The sequence below is a fragment of the Triturus cristatus genome, chromosome 2_1 (assembly GCF_964204655.1).
Source record: "Triturus cristatus chromosome 2_1, aTriCri1.1, whole genome shotgun sequence".
In the NCBI taxonomy this organism is placed as follows: domain Eukaryota; kingdom Metazoa; phylum Chordata; class Amphibia; order Caudata; family Salamandridae; genus Triturus; species Triturus cristatus.
The window spans coordinates 822,828,289-822,851,559 of NC_140581.1; the positions used below are offsets into that span (position 1 = coordinate 822,828,289).

Sequence of the window (23,271 nt, forward strand, 5' to 3'; positions counted from 1 at the left end):
TCTGCCCAGCCTACAAGGTAGCACGAAAATACTGGCTCCTCCCGTTGATAAGGAATATGGGCTGCAGGGAATATGCACCAATGTATAGGATTTTAAAGTCTGATGTCTCTGGCCCAACTGTCTTCGCACTAACAAAATTTCTTACCAATGTTTGGCATACGCGTAACCGTATTCTAAAGGCGGTGGGTCCCTCTTAAAATTTTTTATCTTTTAACAGTGATTGAATATGTGTACTGTATATTTTTTTCTTTCTCTTGGCCACGGCCGAAACAAAGAATGGAATTAGAATGGCTTATGTTGCTACTTTGATAACTGTTGTTTAATAACTTTTTATCTCAAATGCCGAATTATTTATGTATTTTATGTCTATGTATATATTTTATCTGTGCTTTTATGGTCACCGATCGAAATAAAGCTATCAAAGAAAAGAAGATATTAAGAATATGTATTCATGTTTGTTAGATATTAAGGATATGTATAGTGATGTTTCAGGGGGTTGCAAATTCCTTTTCGTTTTATAAGGGAGAACGTGTTGTAGTGTTATAAGACTGGGCATCGTGCATGTAGTTTGTTGTAATTGCTCGAATGTGTCCCGCACATGGAGTGGACACTGACCAGGGTTCGAATGGCATCTTGGCAGTTGCTGTCCGATCACCGGGCCAGGTCACTTCGTGTCGTGGGTGGAACCATTACAATAAACTTCTTCGACAAGTAAAGCCAGACTACCGTGTTTACTCTCGCATGGAGTGGACACTGACCAAAGGTGCAACTACAGCCAAATTTTGGGGGACTACTAGAATATTTCGAGAGTGGGGGAGCTAATTCTTCCAGCAATAGGCAGAGTGGAGATGCAGGGGCTCTAAGAAGGGGTGAAAAACAACAAAGCCTCGTTAACGGTAAATGGTCTTTTAAAGACCTGTGAAGTACTTGGGTGCGGCTGTGTGTGTGCTCAGGAAGCTGTCTCAGTCCGGGCTGACACACACAACGGGGAGGGGGGGCTGAAGCCCTTTAAGGCCTGACACTGACCTGGGTTCGAAGGGCATCTTGTCAGTTGCTGTACGATCACTGGACCAGGAGGTCGCTTCCTGTAGTGGGTTTAACCATTATAATAAACTTCTTCGACAAGTAAAACAAGACTATTGTGTTTACTTCACTCCACTCACATTTAACACGTGAATCACATGCTGCCCCTTGAGGAACACCACCAGTGAGGTAACGTTTCGGACAGTGAAACTTTACATGGCGGGTGAGCATATCTAAGAAAAGTGCATTGAGCGCGTTGAAAGGGAAACCGGAATAAAAAGCGTGACAAAAAGCGTGACAAATATCCAAATGACAGTGACTCGCAGACAAAAATCTGTCTAGATTTTAAGTCCTAAAAAGGCGACATGCTTTTCATACCTTGTTGATCGCTCTTAATCAACCAAACTACTCTTTAATCCACCATTTGTATTAGCATAACCTTTAACTATTCTTGGTGTACGATCCCTTTAAAGGGTAAGTCACGTGTTACCGGAAGACGAAAAAAAGACGTTTATGACAGGGCGCGCGGGAAACTTATTCTTGAGATTAACTGCCCTTCTCAGAGCCTCCACTACTTCTCACGCCCCAGTCGGTGGTCACTAGCACGCGACCACCTCTCTTGTGTCTGCCCCCCGCCGCTCCACTATACACAACATAACCCATTTCGGCCTGTCTACTGTGAACACCGGCATCAGCCTGCCCCCTTCAGATCCAGGCGCACAACCCGGCCTCCTTTCCCACACGCGCCGCAAGAAAACACGCTTCTCGACACGCCCACACCATCCATACTCACGCGTATTGGCTTACCGCTGTTGTCAGTCACTTGACAGTCCCAACCCGCGCCTTAGCGCCAAAGGTGATTCGTTCCTGCCGGGCGCGAAACGTAGCGCGGGAAAACGGAAGAGGCGAAGGGAGCTCGGTGCTGCCAGCCCGGTTGACCTGTCAGAACCGCCTAGCTCGCCCGCCATCTGTCAGCGCACGGCAGGGGACCTAAGTGCCAAAGAACAAGAGAAGAGTTTGAGGGTCCCATCAGAAAACTGGGGGATTGGGTCGCCCTAGAGGCGCAGGTGACAGGAACCAGCGCGGGACAATCATTTTGACTTCACAGCGGATCGACCGCTGCCTGCCGTATAAGAGCAGCCCGCGGGGTCCTGCGCGCCTACACCGGAGAATGATGGCCGAGCTGCCGCCCGCTCCTCTCCAAACACCGGTCGTATTCTGCCACGATTCCCCTAAACGGGTTTTGGTGTCTGTCATCCGGAGCGCCGCCGCCACCACGCCCATCAAGCCCAAGCGGCCGGCCGAAGCCCCAACTAGCCCAGGCTTCAGCGACTTCATGGTATACCCGTGGCGCTGGGGTGAGAACGCGCACAACGTGACTCTCAGCCCGGGCCCCACGGGAGTGGTGGCGCGAGATCCTGGAGGTAGTGCGAGTGGACCTACACCGACTGCTACTGCCAGCCCCTGCTGCTCCCCGGAGTCCTACAGCCGAACACCACGGGGAGAAGGGGGCTGCGCTGATAGTGAATCTGCCTGCAGTCCAGACAGCGGCAGCTACAAGGTAAGATTGACGCTCCAGGAGTTCATTGAATGTTTTTTTTATTTTTATTTTTTTTACCATACAGGCGCCCTTTTCGCGGTAGTGTGAATTTAAATAAGTTCTGGGGGCGGTATTAGCTGGATGTTTATGATGTCACCTCCGCGCGCCAAATCACTCCAGTGCATCTGCGCGTGTTGTCTGGTTGCTATGGACATTTTCCCAACAGGTTCCGGAACCAAGTGCGTAGAAGACGCAACAGCGTCGCTCTGTTTAGGAGGCATCCCAACTGTGCGCCTTCCTGCTCTCACCAGGAGGGTGGGCTGTAGGCTAAGCGAATCACGTTTTTGGCGATTTGCTTAGGTATTTAAATGGTTGATTCTGACTTTTAGTTGTATGGTGTTGTCGCGTCGCGTCTCAGCAATAACCACCACACAGCCAGGTCAGCTTCTATTCTTTATTGTATCGTTGTGTATCTGCAGCCAGCATGCTGCACGTCCTGCCTCGTCCCTTGCTTCCTGTGGTCTGCCCCTCACCCCTTGACCGGAACTGGTGTCCGGTGACCTCTCCTGCCCTCTGCCCTCCTCGGGGTCCTAGTGCCCCATTTCTCAGGACACTACATCTCCCCCCTTTGTCACAAAGGCATTACGACAGTAGCATTCGTTAGTAATAAAATGGGACAGTCTCTTTTGTAGTCAGTTGCAGGATGTGAACTGTCGACTGATGTGACCCGTGAGATGCTGCCTAGAGCGGCATTTCACATTTCTTCTATTAGTCTCTTCGGTCTCACAATGTCTCTTCTTGGCCTCTCCACCTGTCCTTGGCCCTCCTTTGGCCTTGTTGCTTCTGCGACACCTGCTCCATTGCACTCCCTTGTTGTTGTTATCCCTTCGGTGCCTGTCACGTGCTCTTCCTCTTTTTCTTCTTTCAAGCCTTTGAAGTGTGAGCTGTTCCTTGTTATTCGCCTGCTGTCTGACTCTGCTGTTATCATTGTTCCTTTCACTTGTGTTATCGTCAATGGGTCTTGGGCGAATGCACTGTCCGACTTCCGTTGTTGTCTCTGTCGTACAATGACAGTATCTCCTTCATGGAGGTGTGATTTGATGGCATGTCGTCTTCCATCAGCATATTCCTTCATTCTCTTCTTGGCTGCCTCATCTTTTGCTGCCACGCCTTCGTGCCCCGGCGCGGCCGGTCCTTCTATCTGCGGCAGCCTTGTTCTGCTTGTCCTACCTAGTACTAACTCCGCCGGGCATTTCCCTGTCGATCCATGAGGCGTGTTTCTGTAGTCCCTCAGCATTTGGCATAGTGCTTGGCCTAGGGAAATCTGCGACAGTTTCGCCCTCTGAACTGCCTTCTTGATGTTTCCCATAAATCTTTCGACCATGCCGTTTGCTTGCGGCCATAGTGGTGTTACCTTTCTGTGCTGTATTCCGAGGTAAGCCATGAACCTTCGGAATTCCTCTCCTGAGAACGGAGGGCCATTATCCGTTTTCAACGTCTCCGGCGAGCCCCAGGCTGCGAATATGTCGTCTAGAACAGGTAGCGTTGCGGCTGCTGACGTTGAGGAGACTGATCGCACAATCGGGAATCTGGAGTATTCATCCATTATGACCAGTAGGTAAGTTCCCGCGTCTAGAGGTCCAAAGAAATCAGCGGCCATTGTTGTCCATACTGCTCTTGGTAGTTCCGACATTTGCAGTGGTTCTTTTCTTGCAGGCGGACCCGTCGTTTGACAGAGGTGACAGGCCGCGATCGTATCTTCGACTAGACGATCTAACCCCGGGAACCAGACCTTTTCTCTCAGCAGTTTTTTTGTCGCCACAATGCCCCTGTGTGACTCGTGTGCAATGCTGACCACTTGGCGTCGTAGTGAACTTGGAATGACTATCCTGGTGCCCCTCATTACGATTCCGCTGTTTGTCTCCGAGAGCTCCCCACTTATTTTCTGTAGGGCCAGCATCTCCTCCTTTTGTACTCCTCCCTTCCATGTGCAGTTGTTGTTTATATGTCTCCATCTTTGCTGTCTCGTCGTTTCTCTGGCCGCTCGGAGTGTGTCATCTCTTTCCGTTTCTCTCTCTATCTCTGTGAGAGTTACTGGTGCCGGCGTGCTTTGCTTTAGCACGAAGTTTAAGTATTCCTCGGCCATTGAGGCCTTTTTTTCTGCATGTGGCAGCGGATGCCGTGACATGTAGTCGGCTGGATTCTGCTCTTTCCCAGGTTTGTGTATAATTTTGAAGTCGTAGTCCATTAGTCTGATGCCCCAGCGCTCAATGCGAGGCGGCATCTTTGCTGCTGGGTTGCCGTAAATTGTTACTAGTGCTTGGTGGTCTGTGATGATGGTGAATGGCTTTCCGTACACAAACATGTGGTAATGCTCGCATGCCCATACCACCGCCAAGCTTTCTTTCTCCGGCTGGGAGTACGCCTTCTCAATGTCTGTCAAGCTTTTGCTGGCGTATGAGACAATCTTCCTTGGTGACTCCTTTCCCGGCAGGTGTTGTGCTAATATTGCACCCAACCCCACTGGGCTGGCATCAACCGTCAGCTCGGTGCAGAGCCGAGGGTCGAAGTATGCGAGGTGCTCCACCGTCATCACAGCCTTCCTTATCTCTTCGAACGACTCATTGCATTCTTGAGACCAGACAAATTTCTGGCCCTGTTTCGTTAGCTCTCTCAGCGGCGTGCTCACTGTGGCAAAGTCTTGTATGTATCGGGCACAGTAGCTTGCCAGGCCTAGGAATGACCTTATTTCTGCCACATCTGACGGTGGCTTTGTCTTCTTTAGCGTTTCCACTTTGCTGGGATCAGGCCTCATCCCTTTTTCCGAGAATATGTGTCCGAAGAAAATCAGTTCTGTTCTCCCTAGCTCGCACTTCTCTCCATTTAGTGTTAGTCCAGCCTGCTTTAGTTGTTTGCACACTTGCCTTAAGGCGCTGTCATGTTCTCCGTCCGATTTCCCAAACACTAGGATGTCGTCACTGTAATTGAAACTGTTGTGTACTGGTCGTATCACCTGTCTTATTGTCTCCTGAAATATTTCGGCCGCTGACGAGATACCAAAACTGAGCCGTTTGTATCTGAATAGTCCTAGGTGTGTGGAGAATGTTGTTATGTACCTCGACTGTGGGTCCAGCTCTAGTTGGTGATACCCTTTGCATAGATCTAGCTTTGAGAATCGGCACGCCCCTGTCAGCCTGCTGATCATGTCGTTCAGATGAGGTCCTGGATGACGTTCCCTCGATATTGCAGTGTTCGGTATTCTCATGTCCACACAGATCCTTATTTTGGAAGTATTTTTCTTCGGGACTGCCACAATCGGTGATACCCACGGTGTTGGCCCGTCTGCAGGCTCAATTATGTCTTGCTGCAGTAGGTTGTTTATTTCTTCCTCCACTTGCGGTTGTAGGTGAATCGGCACTCTCCTGTGATGCTGTGCCACTGGTCTCACCGCCTCATTTATGTGTAGGGTGACCTGTTTGTCTTTTAGCTTCCCCAGTCCCTGCAGTATTTCTTGATATTCTTGCAGTATGTTTTCTTTTTCTGTCATGTGGTACGTCATCGCCAACAGCCCCATGACTTGTGCCGTCACGTTACTCAGCAGGCAGGGCGCTGGGATGTCCCCTTTCAGCACATGTATTTCTTCCTGTAGCGTCACGTCCTGATATGTTAGCGTCTCAGTGAACTTGCCCATGTTTTCTACTGGTGTCTTTGATCCCCACGTGAACACATCTACTGTTGATGGCGATAGCGTTGGCCTTGTTCTCATTTTCACGTACTCGGACATGCACATTATGTTGCATGTGGCACCACTGTCTAGCACAAATTTTGTTCTGTGGCGCCCGACGTCGATGTCTACTGTGGCCGTCTTTTTTATTTGCTGTTTCTCCATCAGCTGGATGTGTTCCTGCTGTCTTCCTTCTTTGGGTGTGTCGGACATGAGGTATAGCCGTGCTTCTCTCCCAGCCGTCGTCTGTTCATCCGACTCTTCCGACGAGCCTCTCTCTGCTGTCTCCATATGTCTGGCGTGTCTGGTGCCTGTTGTCCCTTGTCTTGCTGTTCGTCCCCTCTCGTTCCTAAATTGCCTGCTCATGCAGGTGCTTGCGAAGTGATTGTCCCTATTGCATTTTCTGCATTTCTGGCCCATTGCTGGGCAGGTGCCAACGTGTGGGAAGTCAAGGCCGCATCTGTAGCAGGTGACCGCTTGTTTCCTGTGATGTTGTTGCTCCCTGTTGTCGTTCCTTTTGAAATGTTCCGTCATCCGATGTGCCATCGCTTCTCCCTTTTCTTTTCCAATTTGTATTTGTTTGGCATGTTGCGTGGCCCGTGCTTCTGTGCGGGCCATCGTCAGTATTTTCTCAAGTGTTGTTGGTTCTTTTAGGATGCGTGCTCTGAACTCTACTGACAAACACCCTACGATGAGACGCGTTCGTATTGCTTCTTCGTTGTCGAATTTATCGAATTCGCAGTATGTCACCAACTTCCGCAACCTTGTCGCGAAATCATCCATGCTCTCTTCTAGTTGCTGGCATGCTGTGTGGAACGTGTACCTTTCAAAATCGATGTTGCGTTGGGGGTCGAACTTCTCTGTGAGGCACGCTTTCGCGCCTTTGTAATCTGCCGTTTTTTCACTTGGTAGTGTCATCATTAAGTCTTCTATTTCGTCTCCCGCAAGGTTGACCAGCAGATCTAATTGTTTGCTCTCTGCGACGTCCGTCGCGCGCATGTATCGTTCAAATTGTCGTAGCCATCTCTCCCATCTGATGCCTGCTTGTGGTTCCGATATGTTAAATGGCAGTGGCCTGCGGAACACAGCTTGTGTGCTCCTTGTTTCTTCGTCACCCATATTCTTCCTTTCTTTGTTTTATTTATGTACTTATTTCCTTCTTTCTTCTTCCTTCTTGTTCTTCTGGTGCTTTTTTCTTTCTTTGGCACCTTTTCTTATCGTTTTCTCCTTATTTGGACCGTTTTTCGTCTATTTTCCTTTTTTTTTTTTTTTTTTTGCCTGACTCTAAAATGGCCTCCCGGCCTTCCTGTGCTCCTATTGGCCCAATTCGCCTGACTCCAAGATGGCCGCCGCACTCTCGCGCGATTTCGCGCTGTTCGGGACTTTGCCTGACCCTTCAAAATGGCCGCCGTCTATCTTGGGCGCTGATTGGCTCAATTCGCCTGACTTTAAGATGGCCGCCTCCTCTCGCGAGAGTTCGTTAAAGCTCACGCACGGGAGGGATCTTGATCTTTCCTTCAGTTTCACTAACGCGCTGCTCTTACTTCTGTTAGCAGCGCCGGGGTGGGCTCCCGCAACGATGTTTTCTTCTGCTGGCGCTTCGGACCAGGGTGGGCTCCTGGCTCCGAATTTTGTTCCGCGACCGGGTGGGCTCCGACAGTCGCCGCGACGCGTGGATTTCGATCCCGCCTCGTCGCCAGTTGTCGCGTCGCGTCTCAGCAATAACCACCACACAGCCAGGTCAGCTTCTATTCTTTATTGTATCGTTGTGTATCTGCAGCCAGCATGCTGCACGTCCTGCCTCGTCCCTTGCTTCCTGTGGTCTGCCCCTCACCCCTTGACCGGAACTGGTGTCCGGTGACCTCTCCTGCCCTCTGCCCTCCTCGGGGTCCTAGTGCCCCATTTCTCAGGACACTACAGGTGTGAGCCCAGACAACCTGGCTTATGCAACAAAGCGGGCATTTATAAAACTACGCGTACATTATATATATTCCACTGAGACAGTTTGAGGGCTACGTGCATATCGCACTTTTTCAAACATCCTGTAGATCGCAGTAAGGTTCAATACCTACACAACCTTTTGTGCCTCTGTCTTGGTTTGTGTGATGTGCACAGTAAATATTTGCGGACGATTTTTAAGAACCGTCGAAAGTTGTATATGTTTAATTTTAAGCGATTTTTATAACTGTAATGGATTCTAAATCTACACCATACTACTACTACCTCAAAAAAACTACACTGATCATAGTTTCTTAGTACGGTATCAATATTGGGCATGTATGAGATGTAGTTGACAACCTAACATGTTGCCAAAAGGTGAATTGGTCAGTCATGTAATATACCTTATGTCTTATGATATTATAACCATCCATTTACTTTAATATTCTAAACGATATCACTAGAGATTGGAGGAAAAGGGTGCAGAGAAACATAGCAGGGACTAAAATAAAGGATTCGGGGAATAGTAGCAGGGAGAAAGGTAGGTGGGAATATGTAACGGGAAGCACAAAAGCTGGAGTAGTGTGAGATATGATGCTCGATAGGGGACAGCCATTGAAACTTTACATGCATTGATACTTTACATACAAGGTGACAGATGACAGTGAGGTGAGGTAAACGTTTATAAGGTGGGAGGATTATAACAGAAAATTAGACCTGCCCAAGGAGAAGGGAACAAAGAGCAAGGAGCTGCGCGGACAAAGTCCACAGCGGTTTGCTTAACTAGTCATTCGCACACAGATGATTCTGTAAGAGTGAATACAAGACTTGTTAAATTATCTTAATTTGTGGAGCACAACTCATTGCCCATGAGAGTATTGAGGTGCTAGAGCAGCTTAGTGGGCTTCTGGTCCACGCGGAGTTATTCAGAAACCGGATCTTCAGCTTCTTGTTAAACTCAGGAAGTGAAGAGGCTATGATGTGTTGGGAAGGACGTTCCAGGTTTTGAACGTGATTTAGGAGAATGAGCGACCCCCTGCCCAGTATTTGTGCTTGCAGGTGTGTGTGCGAGACGAGAGGTTGATCATGGGTGGCTGGCTGACTGGTGAAAGTTTGCGGTTATTATGGCATGTTGGTCTAGTGCTGTGTATGGTTTTGCACGTGAGTGCACATAACTAACTTGCTTCTTAGTTCACTAATGGCATTGTTGTCATGGCAGGGAGAGCCAAGCACAGCCAATATTATAATACCATGCCTGATTAAATGACAGCAAGAAGTTCTAAAGATAGCAGAATGCGGGTGCAGTGCGTAGAAGCCCAAGTCCGAGATGTGGAGACAAATAACTAAATGACAAGAAAAAATACTCTGCAGCACAAATATATGTAGCGAGGCAAGTAGCCAGGAAAACTGTCTTGTCCTGAAAAACTCGCCACAGCGAGTCATTTTTTAGTCCCTCTCTCAGCGGCTGCTGTGTGGGCTGGACGGGAACACATGTGTTCAATAAACCTGCTCTGATGTGCGCCTTTGGGATCGTCGTCTGTGGTGGCTGGGAACAGATGTTTTGTCTACTTCTCGGAAAGCATAAACAGTTGGCTATTCTGTCAAATAGGAACTTTTTCCGGCCTATTGTAACATCCTAAATAGCTTTTAAATTTGTTTTGAAATCAACCTGTGCTGCCTGGCACCCTACTGGTGCCTGAAACCCCTGTTAATCTGAAAGAGGAGCCGATATCATAGTAGGAGCTGATCTCAGCCTGGAAGTTGTGACTGCCTGACGAAGCATCTTCTAATCTCTCTCCCCGGGTGAACCTGGCCAAGAGGCCACAACTGCACAAGGAGCACCCATCTGATTTCAGTTTGGAGATCCCACATGCTGGGCTGGGTATTCTGTTGTGTTGCTCCATTCCCGAACGAAACTGCCACAGTGCGTTGGTTGGCAGGGACACCACTGAGCGCATCAGTCCATGGAGCACCCACCAACTGCAACTGACCGTGGCAACAGGAACAGGCAGATGGGCCTCAAACAAGGGACTAAGGAAGACTCACTAACAACCATTGTTGTGGCAAGAACAAATTCTCGATCTGGGAAGGCTATCCGTTTGACTGGAGCGTGGCAACAGGCAGATGGGCCTCAAACAAGGGACTAAGGAAGACTCACTAACAACCATTGTTGTGGCAAGAATAAATTCTCGATCTGGGAAGGCTATCCATTTGACTGGAGAAACAGTTGCTTGCTCGTGTCTGTTTTGTTGGTGTTGTGTTAGTAGAACATCTATACAACATTTAATATTCAACATGCTTCCTGTTTTTGTAATTTTGATTTAATTTGCCAGTACAAAAAACAAAAAAAGGAAAAGATTACAATATGTATTACAAAATGGCACCCATCCCCCACCCCACAAAAAGAGAAAAAAAACTTGCGTATGATTATGAGAAAAGAAAGAACACAGAGAACAGGAAGACATAAAGAAAAGAGAAAAAAAAAGAACAGGAGACGAGGAAAAGCGCATACATTATCCTGACTGTACAAGCCAAAGACTCCTTTTTTCCCATAGCTCTAGTCCCTTCTTCCGTCCCCTTCTTCCTTTCTTTGCATATATAGCGATTTCTAAGTAGTATGTGGCAATAAAACGGGCTAACCAATGTGAGAACGCTGGGGGCTCCGGATCTAACCAGGAGGAGGCCACACACAACCTCCAAACAGCCATGGCAATAAAAATTAAGCCATCTCTTTTCAGCTGGGAGGTCTCGATCTGTGTTCCTAGCAAGATAATGGTAGGATTCAAAATTATGGGCTGAGTTGTAACTTCCCTTAAGAATGCCTGTATTCTGTTTAAAGTGATGGAAAGTTTTAAACATGTAGCGAAGATATGGATAGAGTTGGCCCCGTATTCCGCACATCTTGGACAGAGGGTGCCTTGGCCAGTGCCCCACTTCGCGATCTTACTAGGGGTGAGATATAGAAAAAAAATAGTTTTAAAATGTTGGGACTGTAGTTTAGCTGAAATTAGAATGTTCAGTGAAAGGGAGAGTGAATTAAAAAAAAGTGGTATTAGAAGTGTCAATTTTGCTGGACCATTTATCGGCTATGTTCTGTAGGTCGTCGGGGGTCTGTCTATTATGTTATATAATAGACCAATTCGTGGCGAGACTGGCTTACGTATGATGTTAAGTATGTCAATTTCCCTGAAGCCAGAAGGCCCACCTGCCTTCCTAGACAAAAAGTCAGATACACAGTAGTATTTAAAAGCGTCTTCATATTTGAGTTTAAACCTAGTCAGTAGCTCCGAAAAAGGGACCATCCCTTCACAGGTAACAAGGTCTCCTAATTTCAGTATGCCGGCCTTGTGCCAGTCTGAAAAGTAAGCCCTACCGAATATAGCAGGTAGGTTGACATTGTTTAGTGTAGAAGTGTAAAAGTGAAGTCTACCCAGCCCAAAAAGTTTACGGATGCTGCGAAAGGTTTTAAAGGAGTTTAGTAGTGTCTTAAACCTCACCCTTTTGTAGTATCCGTAGGTGGTCTCCCGAAGTAGGCAGCCCCAGGTCTGTTCACCCAGCAATAGCTGAAAAGGCGTGGGGAGGCCTATAGTCTGGAGGGGTGGAGCCTCTTTTAGCAGTTCTGTGCTGTATTGTAGGACCGAGGCCCAATAGTAGAGTGTAATATTGGGAAAGGACCAACCCCCTCGCTCCTTTGGTAGACAAAGCTGCCTTAGTGCCCTCCTGGGTTGGGAGTAAGCCCAAATGAACTGTGTGAAAATTCGTTGAAATTTTAACAAATTGGATTTACTGAACTCCAAGGGTATTGTACGGAAGAAATACAAGAGTTTGGGAAAATATGTCATTTTTATGACATTACATCTGCCTACAAGGGTTAGATGCAAATTGTTCATTTGTTTCAGGGCCTTTTTTGTGTGTAGTGCCAAAGGGGCTAGGTTGTCTGTAACAATTTCATCTAAGTTTGATGAAATAGAGACTCCCAAGTATTTGGCTTTAGAGACCACTCGAAAGTCAGTCCATAAAACTTGGCTGTTTATTATAATTTGGGTTTTGTTTTGGTTCAGAGCGTAGCCAGAAAGCCTCCCAAATTTTTTCGCCTCATTTTCCAGAGCCACTATGGTGTTTGAGGGGTCAGGTGAAGTGATAGCCAGGTCATCAGCATAAGCCATGATCTTAATACAGCTTCCTTGGAGGTTGACTGGAAGGATCTCGTTATTCCTCTATTTGTTTGATGAAGAGGTCAAGGTAAAGGGCAAACAGCAGTGGGGAGCATGGACAGCCTTGCCTAGTACCCCGGGAGATCTTAAATTGACCGGTTAGTTGCCCGTTCACTGAGACACAGGCTGTTGGCTTAAGATAGAGAGCTTGTACTGCCTGCGTGATCTTAGGTCCGAATCCCATTCTCTTTATGACTGCCCACAGAAATCGCCAGGAGACCCGATCGAAGGCTTTCTCAGCATCCAAGAGTGTGAGACATCGGGACTCCGGAAGCCTGTGCGGCGTCAAAAAGAGTAATAGCCCTTCTAACATGTTCGGTTGTCCCTTTTTTCGGACTAAACCCGAAATGCCCCTCTGAGACCAGCGATTCAACCACAGAAGAGATTCTATTAGCTAATATTTTGGAAAAGATTTTTGAGTCGCAGTTAATGAGCGTTATCGGTCGATATGAGCTCATCTCTATTGGAGATTTGTCCTTCTTTGGGAAGATAGCTATTCTAGCCATGGACCAGGATGTTGGTGGTGAAGTTCCATTAAATGTAGAAGTTATTACTTCTGTAAAGATTGTCTTAATCTGTGGAGCAAAGGACTTATAAAATTCTACTGGAATGCCATCTGGCCCAGTGGCTTTCCCGTCTGGCAAACTGTTAAGCGACTCCAATATCTCATCCCATGTGGGAGTTGTATCTAGTCTATTCATGTCTTCTAAAGGAAGAGATCTGAGGTTGACCTCACTAAGGTAATTGGTGGTCTCAAGGGTGATTAGGTCGCTAGGGCCACAGATCTCTTCAGTATAAAGCTTGGAATAAAAATCCTGAAATCCGTTTCGAATATGATCTGAGTTGTTAGTCTCAACCCCTGATGTGAGTTTGATCGTACGAATCTCGTTATAGGAGACCTGTTGCCTAGTCCTGACAGCCAAATGGTGTCCAATGTTGTCACTACAGTCATAATTTTTCTCCCGGGTACTTGCCCATTTTGAGGCGACCTTTTCTGCAAAAATTGCCCCAATTTCGGCTCTGGCCAACACTACCTCCTTCTGGGCTGTATCGATGTTTTGTCCGGTCTGAATGTGGTGAGTCAGCTGAGTTTCAGCCTCCCTGAGCTTTCCTTGTCAGTTATTTATCACCGCTTTCTCTTTTTTGTTTTTGCGTATTGAGAAACCCAGGGTTTCGCCCCTGACCCCAGCTTTTAATGCTTCCCAAACTATCATAAGAGGGGCCGAGCCAACATTGAATTCCAGAACTTCCTCTATCCACCCTTGCATATGTGTTTTGTACAACTGATCCTGGAGTAGAGCTTTTTCAAAGGTCCAAGTAGAGACCGCTTTGGCTTTCCCTAGGCTTCTAATATTGATAAGGGGATTATGATCGGACATAAAACGCGGGGCCAATTCAATAGTACAATTATTAATAATCGAGGATGAAAGGAAAAAATAATCTAGTCTAACAAGGGTGTGGTGCGGAGCAGAGTAGAAAGTATGCCCTGGCAAGGAAGGATTTAAGCTTGCCCAACAATCTCTGAGACCATGTACCTGTGCGAGGTCTATCAATGCCTGATATACCTGTGGTTTCCTACCCTTGTATTTCCAGTGACTAACACTGTCCCAGTTGGAGGGTAGATGCAAGTTCAAATTGCCACAAAGGACAATAGGGATGGGCCAGTGTGCCAATTCCCCGGAGACCGAATTTATGACTCCTGGATCGTCTAAGTTGCTCCTATAAATTGAGCACAGGGTAAAAGGGGGGTTATTTGAAACATGGCACTCTGAGATCACCCATCTGCCTAAGGGGTCAGCCTTGGCCCTGGGTGAGAAAATAGAGTTTTCTTTCAGCCAAAATACCCACTCCCTTGTTTTTTGAACCCTGCGTAGTGGCTCCTAAGACTTGAAAGCCCATCGAATCTAATAAATATCTCTGAGAACCCTCGATATGAAATTCCTGGATACAATTGATATCCCCCCCCCCCCCCCCCCCCAAAGAGCGAAGCCCCAGCGCAACATTCTGTCTTTTTAAGCGGTCGTTTAGCCCACAAATGTTAACGGAGACAATTCTTAGAGGGTTTGACTTAGCCATTTCTTAAAAAAAAAAAAGGAGGCCAGCAAATGATAATAGCGCTATAAATTCCTGATGTCTTGTCTTATGCCATAGCAAGTACATCTTAGGTATGCATGTGTATATACAAAAAAAGAATAATAAAAAAAAACACATGGTGAATTTATCTGTGTAAAACTTTTCTCTTGTTGTGCGTTTCCCACCCCACCCCACCCCCGCCCCCCCCCCCCGCCCTTCTTCGAGCAATCGGGCAGTGCCTGAATGATGGAAATCAGCTTGAGCTCCAACTGCTTGCCACGCCGGACTGATATAATCTATGACTCTAGGTTTTATAGGTTCAGCCGCATGCCCTTTTCTCTTAGCTCTTAGCTATCTTCAATAGTAACGTAATAACGTAATAAAGTGAAGCGATATAGTAACAGCCTAAAGAAAAAAAAAACATACAATGAAGAATATGACGAAATAGCAATTAGAGAAGCAGAGAGAAAAAGAAATAATGCCAGGAACAAAAAATAAAGAAGTTAATTTGAAGTCTGACTTCGTTCTTAAGCCCTATTGAGCAAGTGTCATTTGTTCTTGCCTTTCAATTCCTCCAAGTACCTTAGTGCTCCCATTTAGTATTACTTTAAGCCTTGAGGGGACCATGAGAAACACTTCTGCCCCCAGTTGTTGAAAAGGGGAGATTAGTTGCCTCATACGCCATCTTCGTTCAACAGTCTGGTGGCAGAAGTCTGGTTTGGCAAAAAATGTTACACCATTTGCTCCCTTCTTGGAGTTAAAGCGGGCCTGGTCATAGATCATCTGCCTAAGACAAACATTTCCAAAGTAAACGAGGAACACTCTAGGGTGCCCTCCTGACGAGTTGGCACCGCTATGTTGTCGCTTTTGATAGATGGGGAAACGGTGTGCCCTCTGGACTTCATAGTCCCAATCCCAACCTGGATGATCTGGAAAGGAGACTTTTAAGTAGTTGAACTATAAAGCGCCAGGGGTCATCCCCCTCCTTCCCCTCTGGAATGCCAAGAAGGCGGAGGTTGTTCAGGCGCTGACTATTTTCCTGGTCCTCCACCTTTGTCATCAAGTCCATCAAACAAGCGGTGTTAGACGCTCCCTGCTCTTTGGTGATCGCAGCATCAGTTTCCAGATTATCAATTCGTGTTTCTTCCATAGAAACCCGCTCGCTAATGTCTACACAGGTTTTGTTCAGACGCCTTAACCCACCCTGCAATTTTTTTGCAGCATTTTTGGCGATTCGATTGTCCGCCCGAACTTCTTCGTGAAACTCCTTAATGGAAGTCAAGATAGAAGCTAAAGAAGGTTCAGCCGTTTCAGCATGTAGGCTCTTGGAACTGCCCCACTAAGTAGAGTTTAGATCGTCTTCATCTAGGGGATATGATACCTGAGAGTCGGAGTAATCCCATTTTAGATGACTACGACGCCTGTTTTTGCTGGCGGACTTTTTCTGGCGCTGTACTGTGCCTGTGGTTTGAAGTGAGGTCTCACTGTCCTCTTCACTAGCTTCTCCAGAGACATCTTCGTTAGAAGAGTTTGGAGTGCTGTCTGATACAGAGTAGAAGTCTTCCCCCCGCCCCCTGCTTCAGGAGTCCAGGGGGTACCAACAGGTTTTGAATTACTTTGTAAATCCCTACTCCGAGGTCTGGATCAGAAATAAGCCGAGAGGTCTCTGGGTTGTTCTTGCTGAGTACATTTCCAGCTTCCTGTGTCTGTTGGGAGGGCTGTGGCAGAGAAATTTTATTGTCTGAGTAGTGGTGGTGGCGCTGGGACAGGGGAAGACCCATCCTGAATCCCTGTGGGCTCTCTTATTTCAGTCAAATCGTTTTCTGGCAGAGTGGATAGAGCAGCGGGGTCAGCTCCATACCCTGTTTGGAGTGTCCCAACCTTTGCGTTATCTACTGGTAGGTAGGTAGTGAGGGAGAATAGAGGTTTCGTACTGGGGTTTAAGATTTTTTTTTTTTTTTTAAGTCCCAGAAAGATTTTTGCAGGGGGGGGGGGGGGAGAGAGGTCTCAGCATTTTTGTCTCGAGGCACAGCACCCCCCCCCCCCCCCCCGGCTTGCCCCCATGTTTCCCCTGCGGTTTCTTATCCCCACTGACCTCGTTTTTAGGTTTTGTGGCTCCCTCAGTAGCGGCGATGGCGACATCTTTGGCGGCTTTTGCATCTTTAAGGTCCGGTGTAATAACGGGAGTCTTTTGTTTGGAGCCTCTCCGGGCTCCACGTCTGCTCATAATAAGCCTTCTGTGTTTCAGTAATTTCGCCTCGCAAGGATCTCTGTAAGGAGCAGTCCAGGGGTCTTGGAGATCGTCAGCACCGGTAGTAGCTGCAGAAAGTGCCAGGGGGGAAGAGCACAAAAGCGGGTCTTTAGCGATGTACAGCGTAACAAATGCTTTTTTCACCAGCTTCTTGTAACAGGTGAAAATGGACCGACTGCCCCTCGACCAGGATGAAATCTCCAATACGAGTCCCCTTTCCAAGAGGAGCAATTTTAGTGTATGCGTTGCAGAGCCGAAAACGCTACGTTGTGGCAGCGCAGGGCAGCTAGCCGAGCGTTACGCGTCCGGCGTGAGCAGCCGAGCAGCGCGAGCTCAGCTCGTTTCCATCTTGCTCTCCGAAAGCATTTATTCAACATGCTTCCTTAATGTGCATGTAAAGCAACTTTAGGAGGCTCTATGTTGTGTGTTAGCAGTCGTGGCAACTGTTTTTCTGTTGATTGTGGGGAATCTGTTGTTCCTCACTCCGCTGAGTGTAGGGCTTTTTATAGAAAGATTACGTGCTACATCACTGACTTGCAGGGCTCTGCATGAAAAGTTGTTAACCCCTTCGCCGCGGCGTGAATTCCGCCGCGGCGCTGGTTTTTTTTTCTGTGAGCGCGGCGCCGCCATGCTCATGACGGAACCACGCCGTCATGAGTCACGGGCGAGCTGTGCTCATGACGGAGTGGTTCCGTCACGGCGCCGCCCACTTACGTTAGACGCCCGCACATGCGGGGAAAAGGCGCCGCGTGGGCGGAGCGGCAGCCAACGGCCGCAGCATGACGGAACCACTCCGTCATGAGCACAGCGCGACCGTGGCTCATGACGGAGTGGTTCCGTCATGAGCAGAGAAGGGATTAAGCTAACATTGCCTGCGTGTTTCTAAAGTGTAAGTTGGACTGGTGAATGACAGCTATTGATTTCACTGTGCTTTGCCAGCTATGAGGAATTGTAATCGTGTTGTGTACATGACGGTGTAGGTCTATCTGATGAGTTTTGATTCTATTGATTAGTGGGGATGAGTGCAACAATGGTATGTGATGTTTTAGTTAATGGTAGAGTGCTGTTGGATGACAAATGAAAGCCCAAACATTTGTATTGGTTGAGTGTTGTAAGCAATGTCCATTTCATTTTGAATGCAAATTGTTGGTTTCGACGATTAGAGTGGTCACGTAAAAATCTTAATTCTCCAAACCACAGTCACTTGTACACATTTATGCGATGTTGGTTGGCCCCCCCTTGCCACAGTACCTATTGTACATTTTTGTGCTATTGGTTGGTTCTCCTTCAGAGTGAGAAGTTAGATAGGGTGCCCTGTTGAAGAAAAGCAGGGGAGGCAGTGCAGTCTCCACTGACATAGAAATCCAAGTGCTGTCATGGTCATAGCATTAAAACACAGAATAAGTGATAATTGAGACATTTCTTAAAAAAAGAGACGAGGGAACCTAGAAAGTGGGGTGTCTGTATCTGAATGAGGTTGTTGCTGTTGGAGAATTACAATTAAGGTAGTCTATGAGAGGACTACTACGCCTATAGAGTTCACGAGGGATAAGAAAATGACCCCTCCTTCTCTGGCAGCCAGCTGCTTTTCCTTCCATTTGATATTTTTATCTATGGGCGGACCCCAGCCAATTTAGTCCTTTGATTTAAGTGTCTACCCCGCTGCATGAAATTGGATGCTATGGCTGGTAATCGTGTTCCGGTCCTCATGTTCGCGGACGATACTCTGTTAATCTCAAAAACACCTAGTGGTCTCCAGCTGACCCTCCGGCGATTTGAAGAATTCTGCCTGCTGCGTGGCCTACAAATAAATGTTGCCAAGACACAGTTTATGGTCCTTAATGGACCTAAACCTTGTAAGTCTTATAAATCTTTCAGAGGAACCATCCTTATGAATGGCTCCCCATTAGAGCAGGTCGGCGCATTTACCTATCTGGGGGTCACGCTGCAGAAGGATATGTGCTGGAAAAGCCAAATACATTTGGCTATAATGAAGTACCAGCAACAGGCAGGTTTCCTTTTAAAAAGATTCAAAACTTCACAGACTCAACCAATTGGACCATTCCTTGAGATCTATGGGATGAAGGTTCTTAGCTCGGCCCTTTATGGGTCTGAGCTATGGGGGTTTGAAAATTTAAAATGCCTGACACTAGTGGAAAATGAGTTTATTCGGAAAGCCACTGGTGTCCCGCAAAGTACCCCCCTGATACCACTATTCTGGGACCTTGGTTTGAAAACGCTCCAAGATACAGCTTATTTACTTCCACTGCTGTATTGGCGCAGGGTATGGACTACCGAGGAGCTCAAGCATTATGCCTTGGGTTTGAAGGAAATCATGGAAAAGGATTTCTCTCAAAAGATATATTGGTTGAGGTCAATAAGATCGCTGTTAGATAGATTGGGAATGGGGGATTTATGGGAAGATCCTCAAAATGCGGTTTTCCCTTAAAAAGAAACCATGAAGACCAAATATTGGGAACTGATCTGTTCTGACTTAACTTTTAAAGGCTGTTCATCCCACCTTACAGGCAGATTTTTGGAATTCAAGGTTTACCCAAAATTGGAATTGTATTGGGGCCTGATTGAGAAACCATATGATCGTAAGCTCTATTTCCAATTTAGAGCAGGTACGCTTCCGATCTGATCAATTACAACTAAATGGGCTGGAGCGTCTCACGATAAATGCCCAAAGTGCAGGGACAAGAGTGAATCTTTGAGCCATTTTATGTATTTTTGCCCCCTTTAAAATTTACCATGGAAGAAATGGGTAACACCTATATGTCGCCTGATTGGAACTCGAAGGCATGAAGAGGCTATGCGAATTTTGTGTTCTGACCCAAGCCCGGCAATTGCAATAGCCATGGCAAAACTTATAAAGTGGGCTTGGGTAATCTGGACAAAACTGATAAGCCCCTAAAGTGCCCACTGAATATGCATAGCCCCTGATCAAATAAAATGTTCATTTTAGGACGCATTGCTGCATTGTTACTTAAATTAAGGGATGGTGGCATATTGCTGTACAAATCTGAAAACTGTTTGTTTTATACTTGATTTTAAAGATATTGGCTCATTTAACATGTATAGAGCTTAATCATGTTTTAGGTACTTATCTAAATCTGTAATGATTTTTTGTATTTTAGTTTGTATATTTGTAAATGATTTTTATATATTACTTTTGACTTAATTGTCGAATAAAGTTTTGGAATGGAAAATGTTGTCGAATAAAGTTTTGGAATGGAAAATGTTATGTTTTGCTGCTTTAGGTGAGGGAATGCATTCAGAGCGGAACAGTGCAGTGAATCTCCAGAGTTGGTAGAACACTGCACACAATGCTATAGGTCTGGTAAAGACTAACCATAACTACACAACAGGCCCATTTAAGTTAATTTCAAATTAAGTTAAAAATCAATTGCTTTCCCCCATAGTAAATAACCTTTCAACAAACATAAACAGAGAAGCAGCAGCCCTATGTCAACAGTTCAAGAAGCAACTTTCACATAGATACATGGAGGTAAGCTTCCAAAGTACACAGTAATGTGCAATGGATGCATGCAATATAACTATTTATAATGAAATACCATTACACTCTCCTTGGCACTCGATGATGCATCCCGAATAGGAAGCAAAGAAGGAGAATTTGCATTGGAATATGTATGTTGCATTAGCAGTCTACATATTGGCTTCAAATATTTCCCAATATGGCAGGACTGGAGTTTTTTTTTATTCAATCCAGGGCCTAGGCCTTTGTGTCTGTATGTCTAGCCACTGAGAATATGTGGTACCCGAATACAAAGTCCAAGCATTGCCTGCAAGTGCTTGATTATCAAGAAGTCGGATAGTTTGAACTTTGGGATTTGCATTGCCTATTGGGTGCAGGCATACCTGAAAATCAGTAGGCAAGTGAAGCTTAACAAAGGAGGGCAACGTGTTGCCCATTTCCACTGTGTTGGAACTCCTAGGAAAGTTCCAAATCATGTGCGTGAACTTTCCAGGAAAGTAGCAACAACATAGGTACTTAGTTGGAATCACGCAGTGTAGTTTTACTGAAGTAATATATACTTTGGATGACATTAAGTTGGATTAGCTGATATCTGGCATAGGGCAAAAGCGGTTTAATCAAATTATTGCAATCCCGGCACTCTTGTCAATGACACACCGATTATTGGTTTGGCTCGCCAAGATATTGTTACACATTTCAAAGCATGTTGATGATCACGGTCTCAATACCATTCTGCATACTGTCCCATGCATTGCAAAGGAAATGTTAAGAATCCCATCATACACCCAATAACTATTCAGTGTCCAGAATAATTCCTTGCCCTTTGAATGTGATGGATCAGCTATGGTCTAATGCGTGGCAGGTATTTTCTATCTGAACCAGCCTTTTCCCCTTATCTTTTTTTTTTTTTCCTCATACCATCCACGATTTGCACTTAGCGATGAACTGACGAAATTTAACAAGGAAGAACATAGTGTAAATTAGTAGAATGTGTTGGAAAAAGGACCCCATTTTTAATTGCTCTCCTTTTGTTAAGCAGGATGGTACTCGCCGGGGCAGACCAAGAGCAGATACAGTTCGAGAATTGATAAACGAGGGGGAGAATTCCTCCAGCAGAATCCGTTGCAACATCTGCAACCGGGTGTTCCCACGAGAGAAGTCGCTACAAGCTCATAAAAGAACACACACCGGTAAGTGGGGCGTGCTATGAGCAGAAAGCTAGCTATAATGCCAAAGAAAATGCATGCAGTCCCAATTGACCATAAATTGTTTGAATGCTGCGTAACAGTGTCAACATTTTCTATACCTGAGCCCCCTTGAAATCTGCAGCTGTATTACGCAAAGTGTCCTGGGGTTGCAAAGGGCATGCATGCCCAATTTGTGTCCCTGGGACACTTTCGTATGGCATTACTGCAGGGGCTGCATACGCCTGTGTAGCTCAGTCTGTTACACTGATTGCTGCATGACACACATGGGGCTGCAGGGGAATCTTGCTTGACCCCCCCCCCTTTCACTACTGTAGTCTCCCTGTGAATCATGGGCCATTGTTTGTTTCCTCTTCCCAGGTCTACTATACTTAGCATGAAGGTTCTGTGGCTGGAAAATCCAAGAACTGTTGGTCTCTCCTAAATTGGGTTGGTAGACAGAAGACTTGGTGATTGGCCGTCACAAGTAGAAATGACCACCAGTTGGAACCCAGCATTTGTCCACTGATATAAAGGGCGGGGACCCGCGCAGTTTGTGTACTAGCCATCCACCCCATTTTAGTGGATGTCTCATTTGAGAACCTCGAAGTCTCCCCCACTAATAAATGTTGCGATTTGGTTAGTTTATGCCTGTGGTTTTAAGTGCATTGGTGCTTTCCTAAGGCAATTCATCACACCCAATGAGGTTTCCTAATATAATGCCATGATAACGATGTTTCCAGCCAAAAAATCCCGCCCTACCAGTACACACTCTGCCCTCCAAGCTTCTGGTCTACCACAACACTATAGGAGGGAAATGAGGCTAACAGTCCCTGTCCTCCGTGTTAAAACTCTCCACCGAAAACTAGCAAAACACAAATTCCTTCTTGGTGTGAGCGCTGTGGTTTAAAGTCTCACTTTCAAACTTCTCACCCACAAAATTAAAGCATATCCCGCCCATTCCTACAAAGTCAACAGGCGATGAATTAAGTGCCAGTGCATCACAAGAACGAAGGTATCGTACGAATAAGGGGGGCAACAAAAGAATATAGTCGTATCATGAAATTAATAACTGTTAATAAGCCAGTGAAAAAATGAAAGTGGTGTTTTATCTCAGAAGGGAAGGCCTTTAAGTCTACCATTACCTACGTGATCTGCTACAGAAAGTCAACGTGTTAGACCAAGTATTATGAAATTTTCAGGCATCCTTGAGAATCGTGCAAAGCCATACAGACTGTGACAGGCTGGAAATCTTCTCCATTACCGAAATTTCCCAATTTGCATTAACAGACCAGCATAAAACAAAAGCGTGTCCTTTGGAGGAGTGACATGACATTATTATTTAATTAAATGTTGACTGAAACCTCAAAATGAGTGGCAAAGTAGCTATTCTTTTTAGTTGCACACCATCGCGAAGAGTTCACTATATACTAAACACAATAGAGCCTGGGACGGTAAACTTGCCCAAAGTGCACTGCTAATCATAAGGACACAGAACTGGTTCTGATAACACTACAGATATGGAAATTCCAGTGATACCTTAAGGTTCCATTATACTGTGTCTTGTCACCCCACACATTTAGATGGGGTGCAGGACTAAAGTATGAATCCTGCACACTCTGCACCTGCCAAGCCTGGCCTGTGCTGGAGTGGACAAAGACCCCGAGGATGTCCCCCCGGCGACTGTGACCCCAAATCCGGCACCCAAGGACCCACCTTGATGCTCCTGACTACGCCTGCAGCCTCAGAACCAGGGACCCCCCACAACTGCGATCAACAAAGGGTAAGATTTCCCAACATCAAAAGGCACTGCGGCCCCCTGTGC

General features: G+C 46.4%; 1 protein-coding gene across 1 annotated transcript in view; it reads left to right on the forward strand.

The window, feature by feature from the left end:
* The first annotated feature begins 1,567 nt into the window (after positions 1 to 1,567).
* Positions 1,568 to 23,271, forward strand: part of ZNF367 (zinc finger protein 367) — a 63,405-nt gene continuing 41,701 nt past the window's right edge. Inside the window, exons 1-2 of the mRNA XM_085640209.1 lie at positions 1,568 to 2,584; positions 21,302 to 21,452. Coding sequence (XP_085496335.1) covers positions 2,195 to 2,584; positions 21,302 to 21,452 — 541 coding nt within the window. The 5' untranslated portion in view covers positions 1,568 to 2,194. The remainder of the gene's footprint in view (positions 2,585 to 21,301; positions 21,453 to 23,271) is intronic.